Genomic DNA, 19246 nt, shown 5'->3' with positions numbered 1-19246 from the left:
GAGGGAAGGAGACGGAGGGTCAGCGGGGGAGGAGATGTCAGTGGCGGCAGCTCAAGAGAAGCTGGTTGATCTCCTTTTGGAAAAGCTGTGTGTGTGTGTTTAATCTACTGACAATTATCTTTATTAAAAAAATATTTATTTATTTGGCAGAGTCTGGTCTCAGTTGTGGCATTTGGGGTCTTCACTACAAAATGTGAGATATTTCCCTGTGGCATCTGGACTCCAGCGCACAAGGGCTCAGTAATTGACGTGCGCGAGCTGTTTCTTTGCAGCATGTAGTATCCTAGTTCCCTGCACCCCCTGCACTGGAAGGCAGATTCTTAACCCCCGGCCCACCAGGAAAGTCCCCCCAAACGAAGCTTGCAGAGACTTGGAGGTCGCTGCTTCTAAGGGCTAGTGGCCATGGCTGGGCTCTGGGTCCTGCCTCGGCAGTGGTCTAAGACTCGGCAGGAGGACCCAGAAGGGAGGGTGTCAAGGGGAGAATGCAAAAGAAAGGAAGACACGGTAGCCAAGAGGGAGGAAGATGGTGAGAAGACCCCAGAAGTCAACCATGGGAAGGTGGTCCAGAGGCAGTGGGTAGTTAACAGGGTCAAACCTCACAGAGGTGACGGCTTTAATTCAGGGCTGAGAAGTCTTTATTCAGGTCTTTAATTCTGTCTGAGAAATATCTACTGAAAAGATTCAGACGCAGTCATGTTGAAGTCAAGTGAAAATTCCTCACCTCCTATCAGACTGGAAATGAGGGAAAGCATTTACAGTCTACCAGGTGGGGATGCGGACGTCCTGTCTGGGTCCCTGATACACACGATAGAGACATGAAAACAAGGGAGCTCTCTGAACCAACGGAAGCCTGGGGTTCATCATTTACACACGACGTTGATGGATGGATTCATTAGGCAGTGCATGATGTAGCTTGTCGGCTATTTCTGCACAGACAGCTCAAGCGGGCTGGGTGCCCCGTGGGAATTGTATGCAGCTCCTTACCTGTATCCCAGGCTTTGCCCAGCATGCTGCTTGCGGTCTCCTGATTTGCAGGATTCCCTCTCACACAGTCCCTGTAGACACTTCCACCTTCCTCTTTTACCTCTGCGTGGGCTGCACCACCTTCTCCCAACCCAGTGTCCCCTTTTGCCTAAGTTCACCCCATCCCACACCTTTCCCAGGTCCCTGGCTGGTGGAGCTCTCCTGGTGGCTTCCTGGGATGCCGGCTGAGTTCCTCTTAGAGTCGTGGGAGGGGACAGCATCTCACCACCTTTTCTGCCCCACCCTGGGGCCCCCATCACCCCAAGGAAGGCTTAAACTCACAGGCAGGTGGAACCTATCCCTGAAGCATGCTTTCCTCCAGGGAGGAAGTTAGATTCCAGGAGAGTCTGGTTCAAGGCCTCATGGTGTGTTCAGTTTCATGTTGCTCTGACTCTCTTAGCCTCCAGGGAGGCCTCTGTGGCTTTGGAGGAAGGACTCAGGCTGCTGGAGTTGGAATCCTGTTCCATCTTTCCAACGATCATGGAAGAGAAGCCCTCATCTGACTTGCCTGTGCCATGACCCCTGCCCGGGCAGAGGACACTGGGCACCAGACTCAACCCATTCCTTAACCAGCAATGCCTGGGTTAAGGGCATCCTTCATAGCTCAGTCAGTAAAGAAACTGCCTGCGGTGCAGGAGACCTGGGAACAGTTCCTGGGTTGGGAAGATCCCCCGGAGAAGGGAATGGTAACCCACTCCAGTATGCTTGCCTGGAGAATACCAGGCACAGAGGAACCTGGCCGGCCACAGTCTATGGGGTTGTAAGAGTCGACAGGACTGAGTGACTAAACTGGTTAAAAGTAGAGACTTTAGGTAAAGAAAGACCCTGATCCAAATCTGTCTCTGACACTAACCACCTGGGCAATTGAGGTCATTTTGGGTAACTTCCTTACATTGGCAATATGACTTCCCCCTGGGGAATGAGTTTTAGTTTGTTTCAAAGTAACCGCATGCTGCCATCATTGATGGCTTCATTCTCATTAAAGACATTGAGGAAAAGTCCCATTGCCATCCCCTCGGTGTGTTCTCCAAAAGCCGTGGGATGACTGTGAGTCAGAAGAGCTCTGGCTTCATTCTAGGGCCTCAAGTCACCATCTGTGCAGGCGCTTGATCGTCTAGGACCCACAGTGCCCTTGGGGTGAAGCGGCGTGAAGTGAACCAGAAGGCTCCATCGGGCCCAGGAGGTGCACTCTGCCCCTCTCCCCCGGAGTTTCTGGATCAGTGGGTCTGCAGGTCAGGAGGCGGGGCCTGACACTGTGGATTTCTGACGTCACCCCATGATACTGGGGCTGCAGGTCTGGGGACCCACACTGAGAGCCCCCACGCTTGGTCAGCACAGTGAGATGCCAGCATGTCGAGTTTCCAAGAAGCAGAGCCTGGCGTGGGAATTGAGGGGCGCGAGGGGGAGGGTGTCCTTGAGGACAGAACCCAGAGAGAGTGAGAGAGGCCTGATGGGGAAGCTGCGGGGGGTGACGGATGGGCTCCGGGGGCAGGCTGGCCCTCGGGTTATGCTCTGGAGCAAACCACAGCATTGCCCTGGCTGTTGTACCCCTCTGAGTCCCCACCAGCTGTGGGCCAAGGTGGAGGAAGCCTTCTGTCGAGGACGGTTCTCAGAGAAGAGCAAAGCTGTGAGCCTCCGACAGCCGCCTCCCTGCAGCCAGGGGCAGCCCGGGGCGGGAAAGGGAACAGGGTCAGCTCCGCGTTCTAGTTACACAGCGCTCTAGTTACTAGCACTTGGACCTAGGCTGCCTGACTCCAGGTGCACAGGGTCTGCCCTCTGCCAGCGTCCCTTTCACCAGGATGGTCTCCGGCTGCAGAGTGAGACTGACCTGCTGGCCTGCAGACAGGCAGCTGCCCCATGAAAGCTCTGGGACAGGCCAGCTGCAGGGGAAGAAGCAGACAGGCTGGCCCCTCCTGCCCAGGCAGCAGTACCTCCTCCAGAGACTTAGGCCGGGTGCCGTGGGTCCTGGGTTCTGCAAATATCTGTTTTGGAGACCCGGATCCCAGCTGCTGGAAGATGCCCAGGCTCCTGTTGGCCTTGTTCTTGGTAGCCTGCCTCAAATGTCCACTGGCTTTGCCTTAGTCAGAGATGGCAGGATGGGGCCCCCCACTGCAGGGGCACTTCCTCAGTAATGATAATGATGTGGTCAGGTGGGAAGGGACAGGGGATGTGTCACCATGTGCCAGGAACTCTGCTTAGTTCTTGGTATTTGTCATCACTTATTCCTTGTAACACCCTAGGAGACAAGTCTTGTGTTTCCTCTGACACATGGGGAAGTAAGATTGACAATTTAAGAAAGTTGCCCCAAATGACCTCAATTGCCCAAATGGTTAGTGTCAGAGACAGAGTTGGATCAAGGTCCTTCTTTACGTAAAGTCTCTACTTTTAACCAATCTGGTGGTTTAGTCACTCAGTGGTGTCCGACTCTTGGGACCCCATAGACTGTGGCCCACTCAGCTTGTCTGTGCCTGGGATTCTCCAGGCAAGAATACTGGAGGGGGTTGCTATTCCCTTCTCCAGTGGAGGGGATCTTCCTGCATTGCAGGCAGATTCTTTATCGACTGAGCTATGAGGGAAGCCCAGCCTAGTAAGCTCTCTTACGGCTTTTGGGTCATTAATTGATCAGGCTCAATTAATGCATGCATGGCTGTAATCACACCTCAATTTTACTCAAAAACAGGCTCATAACTCTAAGTTACAGCTTTGCCATTTGTGCAGATTCCCACAAACATTAAAAAAAATTTTAATGTTGTAATCATGGGGTTTATAAGACTTCAATTCCTTCCTTTCAGTTAAAGTTACATTTTAAGAACTTTCCTATAGAGTCATCATTTTAAAGACCCTACATTCCAGCCAATACATCTACCTCAGTCTCCTCAACTAGGCTGTGATGGGTAGTATAATGGTCTCACAAGCTATGTCCACATCTTCTTGCCTAGAACCTGTGAATATATTACCTTTTAAGTGGCTCAGTGGGAAAGAATCCACCGGCCAAGCAGGAGATGGGGGTTCAGTCCCTGGGTTGGGAAAACCCCTTGGAGAAGGAAATGGCAACCCACTCTAGTATTCTTACCTGGGAAATCCCAAGGATGGAGAAGCCTGGTGGGCTTCAGCCCATGTGATCACAAAGGAATTGGACATGACTTAGCAATTAAAAAAAAAAAAAGAAAAAAATGGCAAAAGGTACTCTGCAGGTAGGATTAAGAACCCACCTTAATGGGTGTCCTGTATTATCTGGGTAGCCCAGTCTAATCAGAAGGATCATTATAAGAAGGAATAGGAGGATCACAGAGATGTGATAATGTAAAAAAGTTTGGAATGATGAGGGATCATGAGCCAAGGAATGTGGCAGTCTCTAGAAGCTGGCTGGAAGGCAAGGAAAAACAGGGTCTCCCCTAGACCCTCCCACATAAGTGCAGCCTTGGCAACACCTTGATTTTAGCCCAGGGAGACTCGTATTGGACTCAGACATCCAACTGTAAGACAATAAATTCGTGTTGCTTAACCCACTAAGTTTATGGCATTTATTACAGCAGCAAGAAGATACTCATACACAGACCCTGCTTGTCTGGTCTTGGCAGCCTCCCTCCTCCCTGCTAGAGATGCCACTTCTCCATAGCTAGTGTTTGTTTGTCATTGTTGTTCAGTCACTCAGTCATGTCCAACCCTTTGCAATCCCATGGACTGCAGCACGCCAGGTTTCCCTGTCCTTCACCATATCCTGGAGCTCACTCAAACTCATGTCCATTGAGTCGGTGATGCCATCCAACCATCTCATCCTCTGTTGTCTCCTTCATCTCCTGCCTACAATCTTTCCCAGGATCAGGGTCTTTTCAAATGAGTCAGCTCTTTGCATCTGGTGGCCAAAGAACTGGAGCTTCAGCTTCAGCACCAGTCCTTCCAATGAATATTCAGGGTTGATTTCCTTTAGGATTGACTGGTTCGATCTCCCTGCAGTCCAAGGGACTCTCAAGTGTCTTCTCCAACACCACAGTTCAAAAGCATCAATTCTTTGGCCCCTAGTCTTATTTATGGGCCAACTCTCACATCCATACACGACTACTGGAAAAACCATAGCTTTGAGTAGACAGATCTTTGTTGGCAATGTAATAGCTCTGCTTTTTAATATGCCATCTAGGTTTGTCATAGCTTTATTCCAAGGAGCAAGTGTCTTTTAATTTCATGGCTGCAGTCACCATCTGCAGTGTTTTTGGAGCCCAAGAAAATAAAGTCTGTCACTGTTTCCATTGGTTCCCCATCTCTTTGCCATGAAGTGATGTTCATTGCATGTTATATTTTGAGCATTGTGCTATTTAGATCAGCAGCACCTTTTTTCAGGAACTCTGTGAAGTAAGCCCCACTATGTCCACTTCATAGCAAGGAGATAAGGGATGCAGAATCACTTGCCCAAAGTCACACACATAGTTAGTAAGCCTGGGACTTTGTGGTCCGATTCCAGTGATCACTGATGTCTTGGTGTTAGAGACTGTCTGGGTCTGGGTGGGAGAGGAGCAACTGCCTTGGACCCGTTCATTAATGATCATAACCAGGGTTATTTACCGAGCATTAACCACAAAGTTATGACCAACCTAGACAGCATATTCAAAAGCAGAGACATTACTTTGCCAACAAAGGTCCATCTAGTCAAGGCTATGGTTTTTCCTGTGGTCATGTATGGATGTGAGAGTTGGACTGTGAAGAAAGCTGAGTGCCGAAGAATTGATGCTTTTGAACTGTGGTGTTGGAGAAGACTCTTGAGAGTCCCTTAGACTGCAAGGAGATACAACCAATCCATTCTAAAGGAGATCAGTCCTGGGTGTTCTTTGGAAGGAATGATGCTAAAGCTGAAACTCCAGTACTTTGGCCACCTCATGCGAAGAATTGACTCATTGGAAAAGACTGATGCTGGGAGGGATTGGGGGCAGGAAGAGAAGGGGACAACAGAGGATGAGATGGCTGGATGGCATCACTGACTCGATGGACATGAGTCTGAGTGAACTCTGGAAGTTGGTGATGGACAGGGAGGCCTGGCGTGCTGTGATTCATGGGGTCGCAAAGAGTCGGACATGACTGAGTGACTGAACTGAACTGAACTGAACCCCACATCCCATCCCTGGTAACATACAGAACCTGTAGTGCACGGATCACAAAGCTGGGAAGGAGGTGTTATTACCTGCATTTTAAGGATGAAGACTCTCATCCATAATGTGGAGGGAGGGCAAGCACCTCCTCTATGCAGGTGAGCTCGGGGCCAAGCTGGGATGCAGAACAGGCTGGTCTGGCCCCAGGCCTGTGCTGACTGCAGAGTTCTTAAACACAGACCAGAGCCAGGAGATTTCCGTCTTCATCAGCTTTATTGTCAGTTCATCATGATGCATCGACTCTGCACAGAAATCCATGACATCTTTCAAGTCTTATATTTGTGCTTCATGGGAAGTAATCCATGCACATCATGTTGGATGAACATCTCTGTCACTCAGTTCCAGGCTCAGATGGGGACGCAGCCACATGTCCGGGTGGATCTGATGGGGGCTCTGTTATCACCAAGGACGAGACAAGATGTGGATACCTTTTGGATGGGTCAATGGTGGCCCTTGAAATTGCCATATCCTGATGCTTTTGCAAATCTGCCAAACTTGAAAATGCCATAGCATATCATTTCCCCATAAGATGCTTGAAATTTTATCTAAATTCTTTAATACACCCTTCTTATGAACTGATAAAGATGCTAAATTAGAGAGCTGCTTTCTTAGATCTCCTCTTTCTCCTCATCAGCACTGGGAAAGCATTCTTTGCAGCTTTGGAAACTCACTCTCCTTGGAATAGCTGCATTGTGAAGGCAACGCTGTAACCCAGGGCTGTGTTGCAGTGAAGGCTGATCGCTACCCACCTTCTTGGGCTTGACTCACATTCCTGCTTTGGCAGCAGGACACCAGGCAGACGTCCTGATACTTCAGGCTTGCATCACAAAGTGCAACTTCCTTCTCCTCAGCTTTCCATGAGGGGTGCAGGGCAGGTTGGGTGGATGAGGAAATTCCATAGAGCGATTCTGTAGACTTGTCCATAGTTTCCAAGCTGGTGGATGGTGGAGCCAGGACCCGAGCCCAGGTTCTACAATTATTGGCCCCTGCTGTGAGCATGTGGACCTGAAGATATTCTTGGCTGCTGCTGTGGCTGGTGTTTATGTGGAGGCTGGTCCACGGTGTCTCATTTTTTCCTCACAATGTCATCACAAAATAATCCTCAGGTATTCCAAAGCAGCTTCCGTATCAGTGTTTGAGTCACTCACAGGTCCTTCCAGAATGATTGTGTTAAGAGGTTGGATGAAAGTTGATGTTGCAGTTCAGGCATTCTTAACTCCAGGGATGTTGAGAAATCCATAGACATGATTCTCTCTTCTGCTGGGTGCAAACTCAGCACAGGTGAGTGTGTGAAGGCTAAACTTGTTCATTTATTAATATTACCGAGTCTGGGAACATAAAGCAACAGTATGGAGGAAGGCATCTTACAGCCTGATAAACAGAATAACAGTGAAGTCAGAGCCTCCATGGAGTGGGTTGGGTGGATAAGGGGAACAGACAAGGTTTTTCTTGGGTCCGAGTAGCCTAGATTCACTATGGTTCATATAATACTTGCGTGCTAAGTCGCTTCAATCATTTCCCACTCTTTGCGACCCCATGGACTGCAGTCCACCAGGGTCCTCAGTCCATGGGATTCTCCAGGCAAGAATACTGGAGTGGATTGCTGTGCCCTCCTCCAGAGGATTGTCCCTGACCCAGAGATCGAATCTGTGTCTCTTATGTCTCCAGCATTCTCGGGTTCTTTACCACTGGTGCCACCTGGGAAGCCCATAATACTTGAGTAGGTGACATTAAATTTTATAGTAAAGTTATATACTCCACTTTATCCTTTCGTATACTAAAAAGTAGCAATATTATTTCCTTTTGCCTAGGATTACGGGACAGCCAGTACAGTCCCCACGATCAAATTGCCCTTAAAAATCTCCAGTCTGGTGTTCCAGAGAAGAGATCTGACTTCACTGAGGTAACATATGTTTTTAACTCCTAGAGTAGGCAGCAAAATGCAGCCAACTGTAAAACGTGATCACTGGCCTACTTGTGATGTGTTTGCATTTTATTTTGTTTAGTCATAAGTGGGATCAACGCAGCAGAAAATCTAACCATCATGACTAAGACTTTACGTTAAAGTATGCAGTGTGTATCCATTCATCCTTTTATAATCTTGACCAATAATTTGTAGATTTGCAGTATCAAAGGAGAGTATGGTGATCAAATCTCAACTTTAAACCAAAATTAATCTGCTGGAGAGGACGGATGATGCCATATGGCATTTTGAAGGTGGATAAGAGGTAATTTGAAATCTAACAAGCTAGCACAGGTTGTTACGACTGCAAAAAATGTCAGCGGTCTCACACAGGGAAGGAAATTAGAGGTCATATTCACAAAATGAAATGTTTCTGATGCTAGACAATAAGGAACTCTGTGTACACAGTGGTAATGTTGACAGCATATCGCATGCCAGACTCTGTCTAACTGACTCTTTTCACCTTACCACAAACCCAGGGAGGAGAGACCACTGGCTTTCCATGTCCATGGATTCTTCATCTGTGGGTTCACCCATCTGTAGATCGAAGCTATTTGGGAAAAGAATCCCAGAAAATTCTAAAGAGCAAAACTTGAACATGCTACATGCCAGTTTACATATCGATATAACATTTATACTGTATTGCAGGCTATAAATGATCTAGAGATGATTTAAAGTAAACAGGAGGATGTGCATAGATTATATTGCAAACACTCTGAAATTTTACACAAGGGCCTTGAGCATCCTTGGCTTCTGGTATCTGAGGAGGTGGGGTCCTGGAACCAACCCCCGTTGGATTCTGAGGGACAACTGTATTGTTATTATACCTATTTTGCAGATGATAAAATGAAAGCTTCAATAGCTCCAGTAGTTGCCTCAGAATCTCACAGCTCATAAGCTATCTGGGTCCAGAGCTTTTGTTCTGATCTTGCTCAACAAGGCCGGTGTAGAGAAAGTCTCATTCCAGTGAACAGAACTTGAACTATGGACTTTCTGCCTGAGAGAATTGTCCGAAGTGTTATAGTTTACAAGGCATCTCTTGGCTTTCACAGATGATAATTCTGCTGCCAACTTTGTAATTATGAGAGAAAGTGGAATTATAAGAATTGATCCCTCATAGCATTAATGTAGCCAAGGTAAAAAATAATTTTGCACCCTAAATACTTATCTTAGGTATTATCCTTTAATTTAACTTTGTGTTTAATAAAGTTCAACATTTCCTCAGAGATCCCAGGCTGAAATCTCACACAATGGATGAAGGCCACTATTCTGAGTCCTGAGATTTAGTCGTCAATATTTAAAGCCATTTCTCTGTCGGACGCGGAGCTCCCTATCTGAGATGTGCAGATGTGCACCTATAATTAACGTGCCCCCTGAAAGCAGGAACAAGAACCCCGGGTTGCAGGGAGGGAAATGAGTTGGAGGAGCCACGGACCACTGAGAACCATCCCAGGGAGGAGATGTCCATTAAGAAGTGGAGGATAATGTGGAGGTCAGCTGCTGCTTTTTTAACAAGAAAGATACCATCTGAAGATCTTTCCCACCTGTTTTTCACATTGAACTAGTAAAGTTCAGCATTTTTTCTGGTTGATGTTAAAATTAATCAGTTTGGTCATTCACGATATAGATCTTTGGACCCATGTGGCTGGATCTCAATAATACACACACACACACACACACACACACACACACTTGGTCATTATCTATAACTGGGCTAACTCTCAGAGACCACACCTTCTAAACATCTACTTTGCAATGATCTGGATCCTCTGCTTTGATCATGACAGTAGTGTGACTTTCAAATTTCCCTCCTAACTTTGAGCTCTTAAGGCTTGTCCCTTTGTGGGTGTTATAAGGATGCTCTAAGATGATGAACACTCCAAATGGGTGCCCTTCCTTTGTAACCGCCATAAATCTCTGCCTCTCCTCCAGAGCCTCCGAAAGATTGATCACTTTTCCTTTCAAATTCATCGAAGCCATAGAAATGATATGTAGGCACTTCTCCAGCCAAGTGATTACTTAAAAGGAATGAATTATGGAACTGAGTTTTATTTAAAAAAAATTTTTTTTTAATTTTCCTGATAGCAAAAATAATGGCAATTTCATATAGACACTTAGGAAAATGTAGGAATATATAAATAAGGAAATACTTACGTATTTCTTTCCCGTATTTTTCTCATGCATTTTTAAACATGCAACTGTAATGTATATCAACATTTATAGTGTTCTTGTATTACATAACATTCTATCACAGGCAACTTCCCATATCATTTAAATTCTTTGTAATCCTTAGTTTTAATTTCTACAGAATATGAGGCAGTCGTGTGTGCCATGATTGACTTACCCAATCCTCTTTGAAAAAACATTTAGATTCTTGCCAGATTTTCACTGTCATATATTACACTGCATTGAATCCTCTGGATTCTAGTGAATGTGTGGAAAGATAAGAGCTGCAGGTTGGAGAGGGAGAAAATCTCCAACTTTTCCATTTTGTCTTAAAACCATCTTTCCTTATTGTTACATGCCAGAGGAACATTTGAGAACTTACACTTAGGATGAGATGCCGCTGGGTTGGCAGATGACCTAGAGAAGATGATTTTAGATCCCCCGAGCGGGAATGAGCCGCTTGCAGCTGATGCAAAGGTAACTTCAGAGTGTGTCGGGAGGTGGCAACAGAGGCTCCACTGGCAAATAGAGTTGTGGTTTGCAGAGCAGCTATGGAAAAGGAAAGGACTGTCTCATGGAGAATAATACAGACTTCAAAGCCATACATTAGATTTGATGCTGATCCACATTCATTTGGAGAAAATAAATTGCTCCAGGAATAGAAGCACCCTTACTTACTCCCGTGGTTCAGGATCTGATCTTCCTGCTCACCTGCTGTTTATTTCTCTCATCCTTCAATTTATGAAACGGAGCCCTTCTTAGTAATATGCCTTAAGGCATAAATATAAAGTTAAAAACAATCAATAAAATGCATAAAGCTATGAAAGTCATTATCAGCACTATAGAATCATGTTTGAAACATTTAAAAGAAATCGATATCTTAAACAGCATTTATGAACGAGAGAGTGTTGTGTGGGATGATCAGGAAAGGGATGATTTACTACCAAAAGCCTGACGTAAAACCCAACTCATTTGACCTCTCTCTGACCTTGAATGTTCCACTTTACACACGAGATTATTTTCTTCCTCTCCAATCAACTCTTACATCAGTTAATTTTATATTAGATAAAAGACATCTTGTTTCAAAGCCATGTTCAGTTAACCAAGGACAGATGGAGTGACACCTTGAAACAGCTTAATTGGGGAAGATATTTGATGTAAAAGATGTGATTACTTTTAAAGGAAGTTTGTCCTGTTTGAAAAGCGCTAGCTGGATAGGCATACCAAGCGGCCCGTCTGTCTCCTCTCTTTCTTGGTTTCCCAGCCCAGAAGAGAGCAGGACGTGATGTGATATAGTGGAGTCTGTTATGGACTCAATTGTGCCCCGCACCCCCCCCCCCAACAAATTTATATGCGGAAGTCCTCAGTCCTAGAACCTCAGAGTGTGTGTTTAGAGCAGGGTCTTAAGGAGACGATTCAGGCTCAGTGAGGATGGGCCATCATTTAATATGACTGGTGTCTTTGTAGGAAGAGTTTAGGACATAGACACACGCAGAGGGAAGGAACTCTGAAGATACCCGGAGAAGGCTCAGAGCTGCTGGCACCTTGATCTTGAACTTCTAGGTTCCAGCTGCTGCTGCTAGGTCACTTCAGTTGTGTCCAACTCTTTGTCACTTCAGTTGTGTCCAACTGTAGCCCACCAGGCTTCTCTGTCCATGGGATTCTCCAGGCAAGAATCGTACCCACTGGAGTGGGTTGCCATGCCCTCCTCTAGGGGATCTTCCTGACCCAGGGATCAAACCTGCATCTCTCAAGTCTCCTGCATCGGCAGGCAGGTTCTTTACCATTGGTGCCACCTAAGAAGCCCTCTAGAACTGTGAGAAAATAAAATTTCTGTTGTGTAAGCCACACAGATTGTGGTACTTTGTTAAAGCAGCCCTAGGAAACTGAGGCTGATTTTTAGGAGCTTAGATCTCATCTTTAGTTATTTACTAGGTCTCAGTGAGAAAATAGGATTTCATAAATAAAACTGCCCATAAAATCGTGATGTAGATTGAAGGGCAAAGAATACAATGTTTCCTTTTTAATTTCTCTGTTTATTGGTTGGGGCTTTTGTCAAAACTGAGTCTAAACACCTGAAAGAAATTCAGTAGACTTTAATCTAATAATCCCTGGCCTGGCAGTTTGATGACCTGCTTGATGTGACCTCCAGTCTGTTAATTCCATGAAGCTAGGAAGTTCCCTCTGCACCCATCACAGAGCCTGGCACATAGTAGGTGCTCAGCAAATAGTGGATGAGCAAATAAATACAGTAAGTTCCCTGCCTACGAAAAAGTTCCATTCTAAGGGCATGTTCATAAGTCCAGTCTGTTTGGAAGTCCATCAAAGTTAACCTCGGTACCCAACTAACATAATCTGTCTAGTACTGTACTGTAATATGTTTATAATATTTTTTCACACAAGTAGTGTATACATAAAAACAAATGGAAAAAAAAACATTTTTAATCTTACAGCATCTTGAAAAATACAGCAGTATAGTATAACAGCTGGCATACAGGGGCTGGAAACATGTTTACATCTTTGCAAGCTTGCAACTTGAAAGTTCATATGTAGGGGATTTACTGTAAATGGTTTGACTACGACTCTATGTTATGAATAACAGAATTTGCATTTAAAATAATTACATTTATTCTACAGTCATATTAACAAAATTTCAATGTATTAGGTATGTAATGGGTTGTTTCCATTGATGCAAGTCAACCTCAAATGCATTCATTATAAATTCCAGTAAAATATGCACAGTTTCGATATAAATACCCCCTCATGCCTCCATAGGTTTGCTTACGTCAGATATCCACTAATTTCTGCTAACTCACAAGACAAGTTATACCCTGGAGTTACATAGAACGTTCATGTCTTGGGAGGTACTCCCACGCCCATCCTTGGTTTTGATCTCCACAACTCCCGTATGAGGTAGTGAAGGCAAATGGATTTTCCTTTGACACTGGGCTTCCGTCAGCATTGACCTCCCTGGAACAGGGTCACTCTGACTTCTGGATTGATGATGGAGCTTCAGAAATAAGTTCAGATTCACATCATTCATGTGAGACTTCCCTTATCTGTTTGCATCTAATGGGATAAAGTCACAGTAGCACTTGCAGCCCCAAAGTAATGAAACGGTGGTTGACTCTCTGGCCCATCCTCTGGGCCTCTAGGACCTCCTTCTGTAAACCCACAGCCCTGAGGTAACCGTCTAGTGTGGGCTCTCTGACTCAGCTCAGGCGAGCAGCCGGCTTGATGCAACGAGAATCGTTTTCTGGTCTGCCCTTGTTCCAGGTGAGATGGCCTTCACCCACTCCTAGAAACACACCCCTCATTTCTGACACCCCTTGTTTATATCAAGGCCAAGACTCTCATGTGATCTTGAGCCTAAAGGATGGAGTCCCCTTTAATGCTGGGGGCCACAGTACGAGGCAGCCTGGCTTCTCCACGACAATTACCCTGTTTGTCCCCTGGCTCTATAGCTGTGGAAACCAAGGCTGCCTCCACGGTCCTGTGGCCAGTCTGGAAGCCCCTGGCCCAGCATCCTCTCTATCTTACTGTGCAGAAGACTCACCTGGCAGATGCTTAAAAATACAACTTCTGAGCATTATCCCCTGAGATCCTGACTCACCTTAGGTCTCTGGAGGGAGGGGTTCAGAAATCTGCATAAGACACAGATTTAAATCCCAGGTGTTCTCTCTGCAGGTGCTCACTGGCCCAAACTTGGGGAGACTTGCACTCCAAGACCAGTGCTGCCCCGTTTCCAACATGGATATTTGTTTTGCTCTTGGAAGACCAGTGTCAAAGGAATTCCTCCTGGGGGTGATTAAGCACTTTGTAGATTGCATGGGAGCAATTATTATCAGAACGAGATTTTACTAAAATGGGAGCAATGATATTCAAGTCAAGTGACCTGCGGTGTATATCAGGTGAACTTCGGTTTTCTTGTGAGTTAACGACAGCCCTGGGACGTGCTGCGTGCAGGGTCAGGGGATGGGAGAGAGGGGTCTCGAGCATCCCAGTGGCTCTCTGCGTTGCCGGCCCTGCAATCAACTGGAAGCTTTAGAGAGGTTCAAGACTGGGGAGGGACACATGTACACCTGTGGCTGATTCATGTCAATGTATAGCAAAAAATATTGTAAAATAATTAGCCTCCAATTGTAATAAATAAATTAATTTAAAATAAACAAAAAAGCACCAATGCCTGGGCCCCAACCCCAAGGATTCTAAATCGTTGGAGAGGAGGCCTGAGCATTGGGGGTTTTATAAGCACCCAGGTGATTCTGTGTATCCTGGACTGAAAACCACTGAAGAGGAGCCCCTGCTTTAGAGAAGAGGTTCAAGCAGAGGCTGGCTCGCACTGGCCATCTGGAGAAAGGTAGCCATGATGTTTCTTATCATTGGCTGTGCTGCGCAGCATTTGAGATCCTAGTTCTCTGACCAGGGGTCAGTCCTGTGCCCCCTGCAGTTGGCTTGTGGAGGCTTAACCACTGGACTACCCGGAGCCGCCCTGTTTCCGCCATGGATATTTATTTTTCTTTTGGAAGGCTTTACTTTGTTTTGTTCTTTTATATTTTCTTGGCCTCGCCACATGGCATATGGGATCTTTGCTCCTCAACCAGAGATCAAACCCCGACCCTCTTTAATGGAAGAATGAAGTCTTGACCACTGGTTCGACAGGGAAGTCTGGCGTTTTGATTTTTTAAAGGGTGATTTTCAAGATCACGCTCCTCTCCATTTCTTCTTATTCACCTAACTCTTGTCATCTTTTGAATTTGCAACTTGCCACATATCTTTACTTTTCATTTTTATTTTATATTGGAGTGTAGTTGATTTACAGTGTTAACATGTATCTTTCAAATGTTAACACCCATGAGCTAATGGAGATTGCCATGAAAATAAGAAAACAAAGGAAAAACCGAGAAAGACAAACTGTCCCTCTTCCCATGTCTAATAGCAAGGATGCAAGGAGTCTTGGGTGCTAAGACCTCATGCACAGTCCTCCAATCAAAAGTCCAGCTGGAGGAGAGCATTCCAGTAGCTAAGTGAATGAATGTGAATCCTGCCCTAAAGAAAAGAAAAAGCCACTGCACTTTCTTATCCCATCTTAGGAGAAGAGTATGATCTGCTCTCATCAAACATAGGCCCTCCCCTGTTTGGAAAGACCAGCCACCCCACGGCTCAGTCCGCGGTTTTCCATGAGCTCCCTGGGTCACCTGCATCAGGCTGCCAGGAACGTTGGCTAAAATGCAGATGCCTGTGCTCCACCCACAGACCCGCAGATTTGGAGCCTGGGAACCCTGCAGGTGTAACATCCCAGGTGATCCTTGGGTTCCTTGGCGTTAACGAGCTGCTGCGGTCAGTGCTGAGCACAGTTACGCCTTCAGGCCCCCGAGGTGAAGCTCCCGCAGCCAGCGTGGGGTGAGCAGGTCCCTGGGTTATTTTGGGTGCCTTGCAGTGTATGCAAGGGTTCATCTAAAGTGCCTCAATAAGTCAACACAGAGGCTCAGAACCCCGAGAACATCCCCTGGTGCTGGACGCGCACAGTCTTCCGTGTGGTTTTCTGCAGTACTTCAGGCACACGTGTGATAAATTCAAAATGAGGGCAGTCTTCTTCCTGGTCTCCACCTGGGTAGATGCTTTATTAAAGATCACAGCACGGCGCTTGGACACACTGGTGATTGACTGTCAGGATATAGGATCTGCTGATTAGGAAGCATGCAGCCCCTTGATCGTTATCCTGGACAAGAACTCATGTTCAAATACCTGGGCGCTGAAACGCCATAAAACTGCATCTATTTTGGCCCAACCCCCCACCCCCATCCCATTCTGTTATGTGCTGTCATTACTGTGTTAGTCTGGGCAGTTGTCAAGCGTGGGCGTTTGATTTCCGTTAATTTTGGTTTCTGGACTTTGATCCTGTGATGCCGAGCCTGGGCAAGTGACTGAGTTCCAGTCTAGACCAGCAGAGATGGGGGACTCTGTTGGGAAGTTGGGGGCTGAGGTCAGGAGTGGGGGTGCTGTTTGGAATCGTGTGTGCTGATCCCATGGAGGAGCCTGGACTCATCCCCCACGCACACCTGTGCTCCCAAGTCCCAGCCGTCCTCCAGAAGGCCTCTTCCCTCTTCTGTGAAGCTGTGAGCCTGTATCCAGGTGCTCCTGGGCCTGGTGAAGGTGATTGCTGAAGTCTGATTATCCCCATCAACACAAACACCATTAAATTAACTCAGTATAGACACCAGCAGGGCAAAACCAACTCCCCAGTCAGAGATATTTTTCCAGAATGTCTAATCATTTCACAAGCAGACACGGGTTTCCTGCCCTTCGGATGCTCAGAGGTGGTGGGTGTCAGGTGTGTGATGAATGGCCTTGGGTGAGAAACACTTGAGTGTTAGGAAGGACACTCTCCAGCATCCTCTTGGCCCTTGAAAGAGTTATCTGCCTGCATTACAACAAGCTGCTTGAATAATTGCCATCTTTTTCCATTTGCAGGGGACTCTGGCATCTCAGAATACAAAAATGATTTCATCCATAGTCATTTCACAGCTGATTGATGAGAATAAATCAAAAGAAAATGGGGCCGCGCTGCCTGTGCCGTGTGCATATCCCATGAAGCCGTCTCTGGCTAATCGCAGCAGAGTCACCATTAACAGGGCCTTCGAGTTCCTTCCTGGAGGACTGGGAGTTCAGACCCCGGTGGGGGAGCCAGGACTCAAGACCAAGCCACCGCCCAAGGAGGAGAAGCCGTGCAGTGGTTCCCAGAAGGGCTTTGCATCCATCACCATCACGGCCAGGCGTGTGGGTCCCCCTGCTAGCACCCTGGTGTGGGAGGCTGTTGGGGACCCACTCTGCGTCAAGTGCAGGGCCCGGGATGCTCTGCTTGGGGACCCCTCTGCTCTGGCTGACGGTGCCGATCCAACTCAGCACCATGGACCTTTCACCTGTACAGAGTTCTCCAGAAACAGCTGTGTGATGGGGTTGAAGGTCCCCGAGGCCCATGCACAGCTATGTGAGGGACATGGGTACTGGATCACCAACGTGGACCACAGGGAGGATCAGTTTTCTCCAGGCACCTCGCGGTCACGGGCAGGAAAGAGCCCACTGGTGTTCAGCTCGTGTGTCCATCTCAGGGTGTCCCAGTCGTGTCCCAATCCCATCTACTATCTGGACAGGTCCCTCTCGGTCCCTGTGGAGCCACCTCAGCTTGCTGGCCCTAAGATGCACAGATCCGTCCTGTCCCTCAACCTGAGCTGCAGTTCACACAGGCTGACACCAGATGGAGTAGATGACACAGAGAACCGAGAGCCTGGAAGTGGAGCCCTGAAGCCCGAGCTCCAGGAGGGAGACCAGGACCTCCTTGGCCCACGCTGGAACCTGGGTTTGCAAGGAAGTTTCTTGAAGGAAAACCCATCGTTGGGGCAGATGGGTTTCAGGAACTTGGAGGCTGGCAGGTGTCCTTGGAGAGGCTTTCCTCCTTCGGAAAATGCAGAGGCGGGAACTAACCAGATCACTATGAGAAAACGGAAGGAGGACCAGGCGACTCGTTGTCCCACCCGTGGTCACAATCAGGCCAACCAACTGTCCATTCACATCCCAGGCTGGAGTTACACGGCAGGTGAGTGACGCTCCCATCCTCCCTGCCACCAAGGGCAGACCCCTCCCCGCTTCAGGTAATTGGTGTAATTGCCAAGGTGCTTAGTGAGTTTCTTCTAGGTCAGTTACTCCAAGAAGCAGTTCTCAGTAGTGGCTTCATCTGTCCCACTCAGAGCTGACCGTAGCTCCATATCGATGTCTGATTGGATAGATGTTCTTAGATGATGCTTCTGTAAATTATGAAAGGTCTTCCCATAAACTTGTTGCCATCAGTAGCTCCAGACCATACGTAATGAGTAGGAAACTCGCCCCAAGTGAAGTTCATTTAGGCCCCTGTTGTTCCGGGGTAGGATGAGAAGAACCAAGGGCCATCTCTCCCGGATGTCTTGTCCCTCTGCTCTGAACATCTGCATGTCTGCAAGTGTCCAGGCTTCTATGCTGTTTACTTTTCAATTGGGTCATTGATGTTGATGGTTTGGCCTTAGAAGCCTGGGCCACAGGGCTCCATCGTGGAGTATATATGTGAGAGTGTGAGTGTCTGTATGTGTGGACAGCAATTATGGGTGTTTTCAAAAAGAGGCAAAATGGGGACTCTCCATACCAAACAGCAAACGCAGCAGTTTTCTGTCCCCTTGGTTACATTTTCTGGGGCAAACTGGCCTGGATGTTTGCCTCTCTGCCATTGCCCAGGGCCAGGCAGAGTTCCCAGGGTCAGCTGTTTTGGGTACCCGTCACCTTTCTAGGGAGATTGGAGTTGGAAGTGGAGGGGGCCTTAATCAGAGGTCAAATTTCTTTCCTTCCCTGTGTATACTTCTGTGAGGAACTCTGGTTTATGAATTAGTGACTTACCACTTGGGGAAAATATTTAAAGATAATAGTAGTAAAATTGAGTAAAATGCACATGCAGCATATGCATAATAATTTTATGGTACAATTTTTACCCATTAAAAGCTTTATTAATTAATAAAAATGACTGTAAAACATTTTAAAGCTATAATGTGTGTAGAAATGTTAAATGATGTAATTAATTTTAACAAGTGTATATATATTGAATGCTCAGAGAATTTAAAGCAATTTGACATGGCTTTCAGAACTGATGAGACTGTTGAATGCCTTGGAGCCTGGCAGACTTATTGCAACTAGGAAAATGTAAGCAGCCATCAGTGTTGCAAAGCTGGGCCTCACTTTGGTTTTTAAAAGACATTTCTCAAGCCAGCCATTTCTTCTTCCCTGTTGATGAAGATTCTGGAAATATATGGCCTGTACCATTGCACGCTTCCCTGTTGAAGCATACCCCAGTCTCTGTGCAGTGTCTCATGGTATGAAATCATAATTTAGATTTACAGCACTTTCAACAAAAGAGTCTTAAAAATCACTA

The 19246-nt window shown here is 46.7% G+C and overlaps 1 protein-coding gene across 8 annotated transcripts in view; it reads left to right on the top strand.

Moving 5' to 3' along the window:
• Positions 1-19246, top strand: part of C26H10orf90 (chromosome 26 C10orf90 homolog) — a 393139-nt gene that overhangs the window by 301669 nt on the left and 72224 nt on the right. For 7 of the 8 annotated variants that reach the window (XM_059882151.1, XM_059882150.1, XM_059882149.1 and 4 more), the window contains 2 exons: positions 7976-8067; positions 16768-17890. In XM_059882151.1, coding sequence (XP_059738134.1) covers positions 7976-8067; positions 16768-17890 — 1215 coding nt within the window. The remainder of the gene's footprint in view (positions 1-7975; positions 8068-16767; positions 17891-19246) is intronic. The other variant, XM_015460793.3, reaches the window with a different exon arrangement.

Source organism: Bos taurus, chromosome 26 (genome assembly GCF_002263795.3).
Source record: "Bos taurus isolate L1 Dominette 01449 registration number 42190680 breed Hereford chromosome 26, ARS-UCD2.0, whole genome shotgun sequence".
Lineage (NCBI taxonomy): Eukaryota > Metazoa > Chordata > Mammalia > Artiodactyla > Bovidae > Bos > Bos taurus.
Note: the sequence above shows the minus strand (reverse complement) of the source record. Positions and strands in the feature narration are given on the sequence as shown.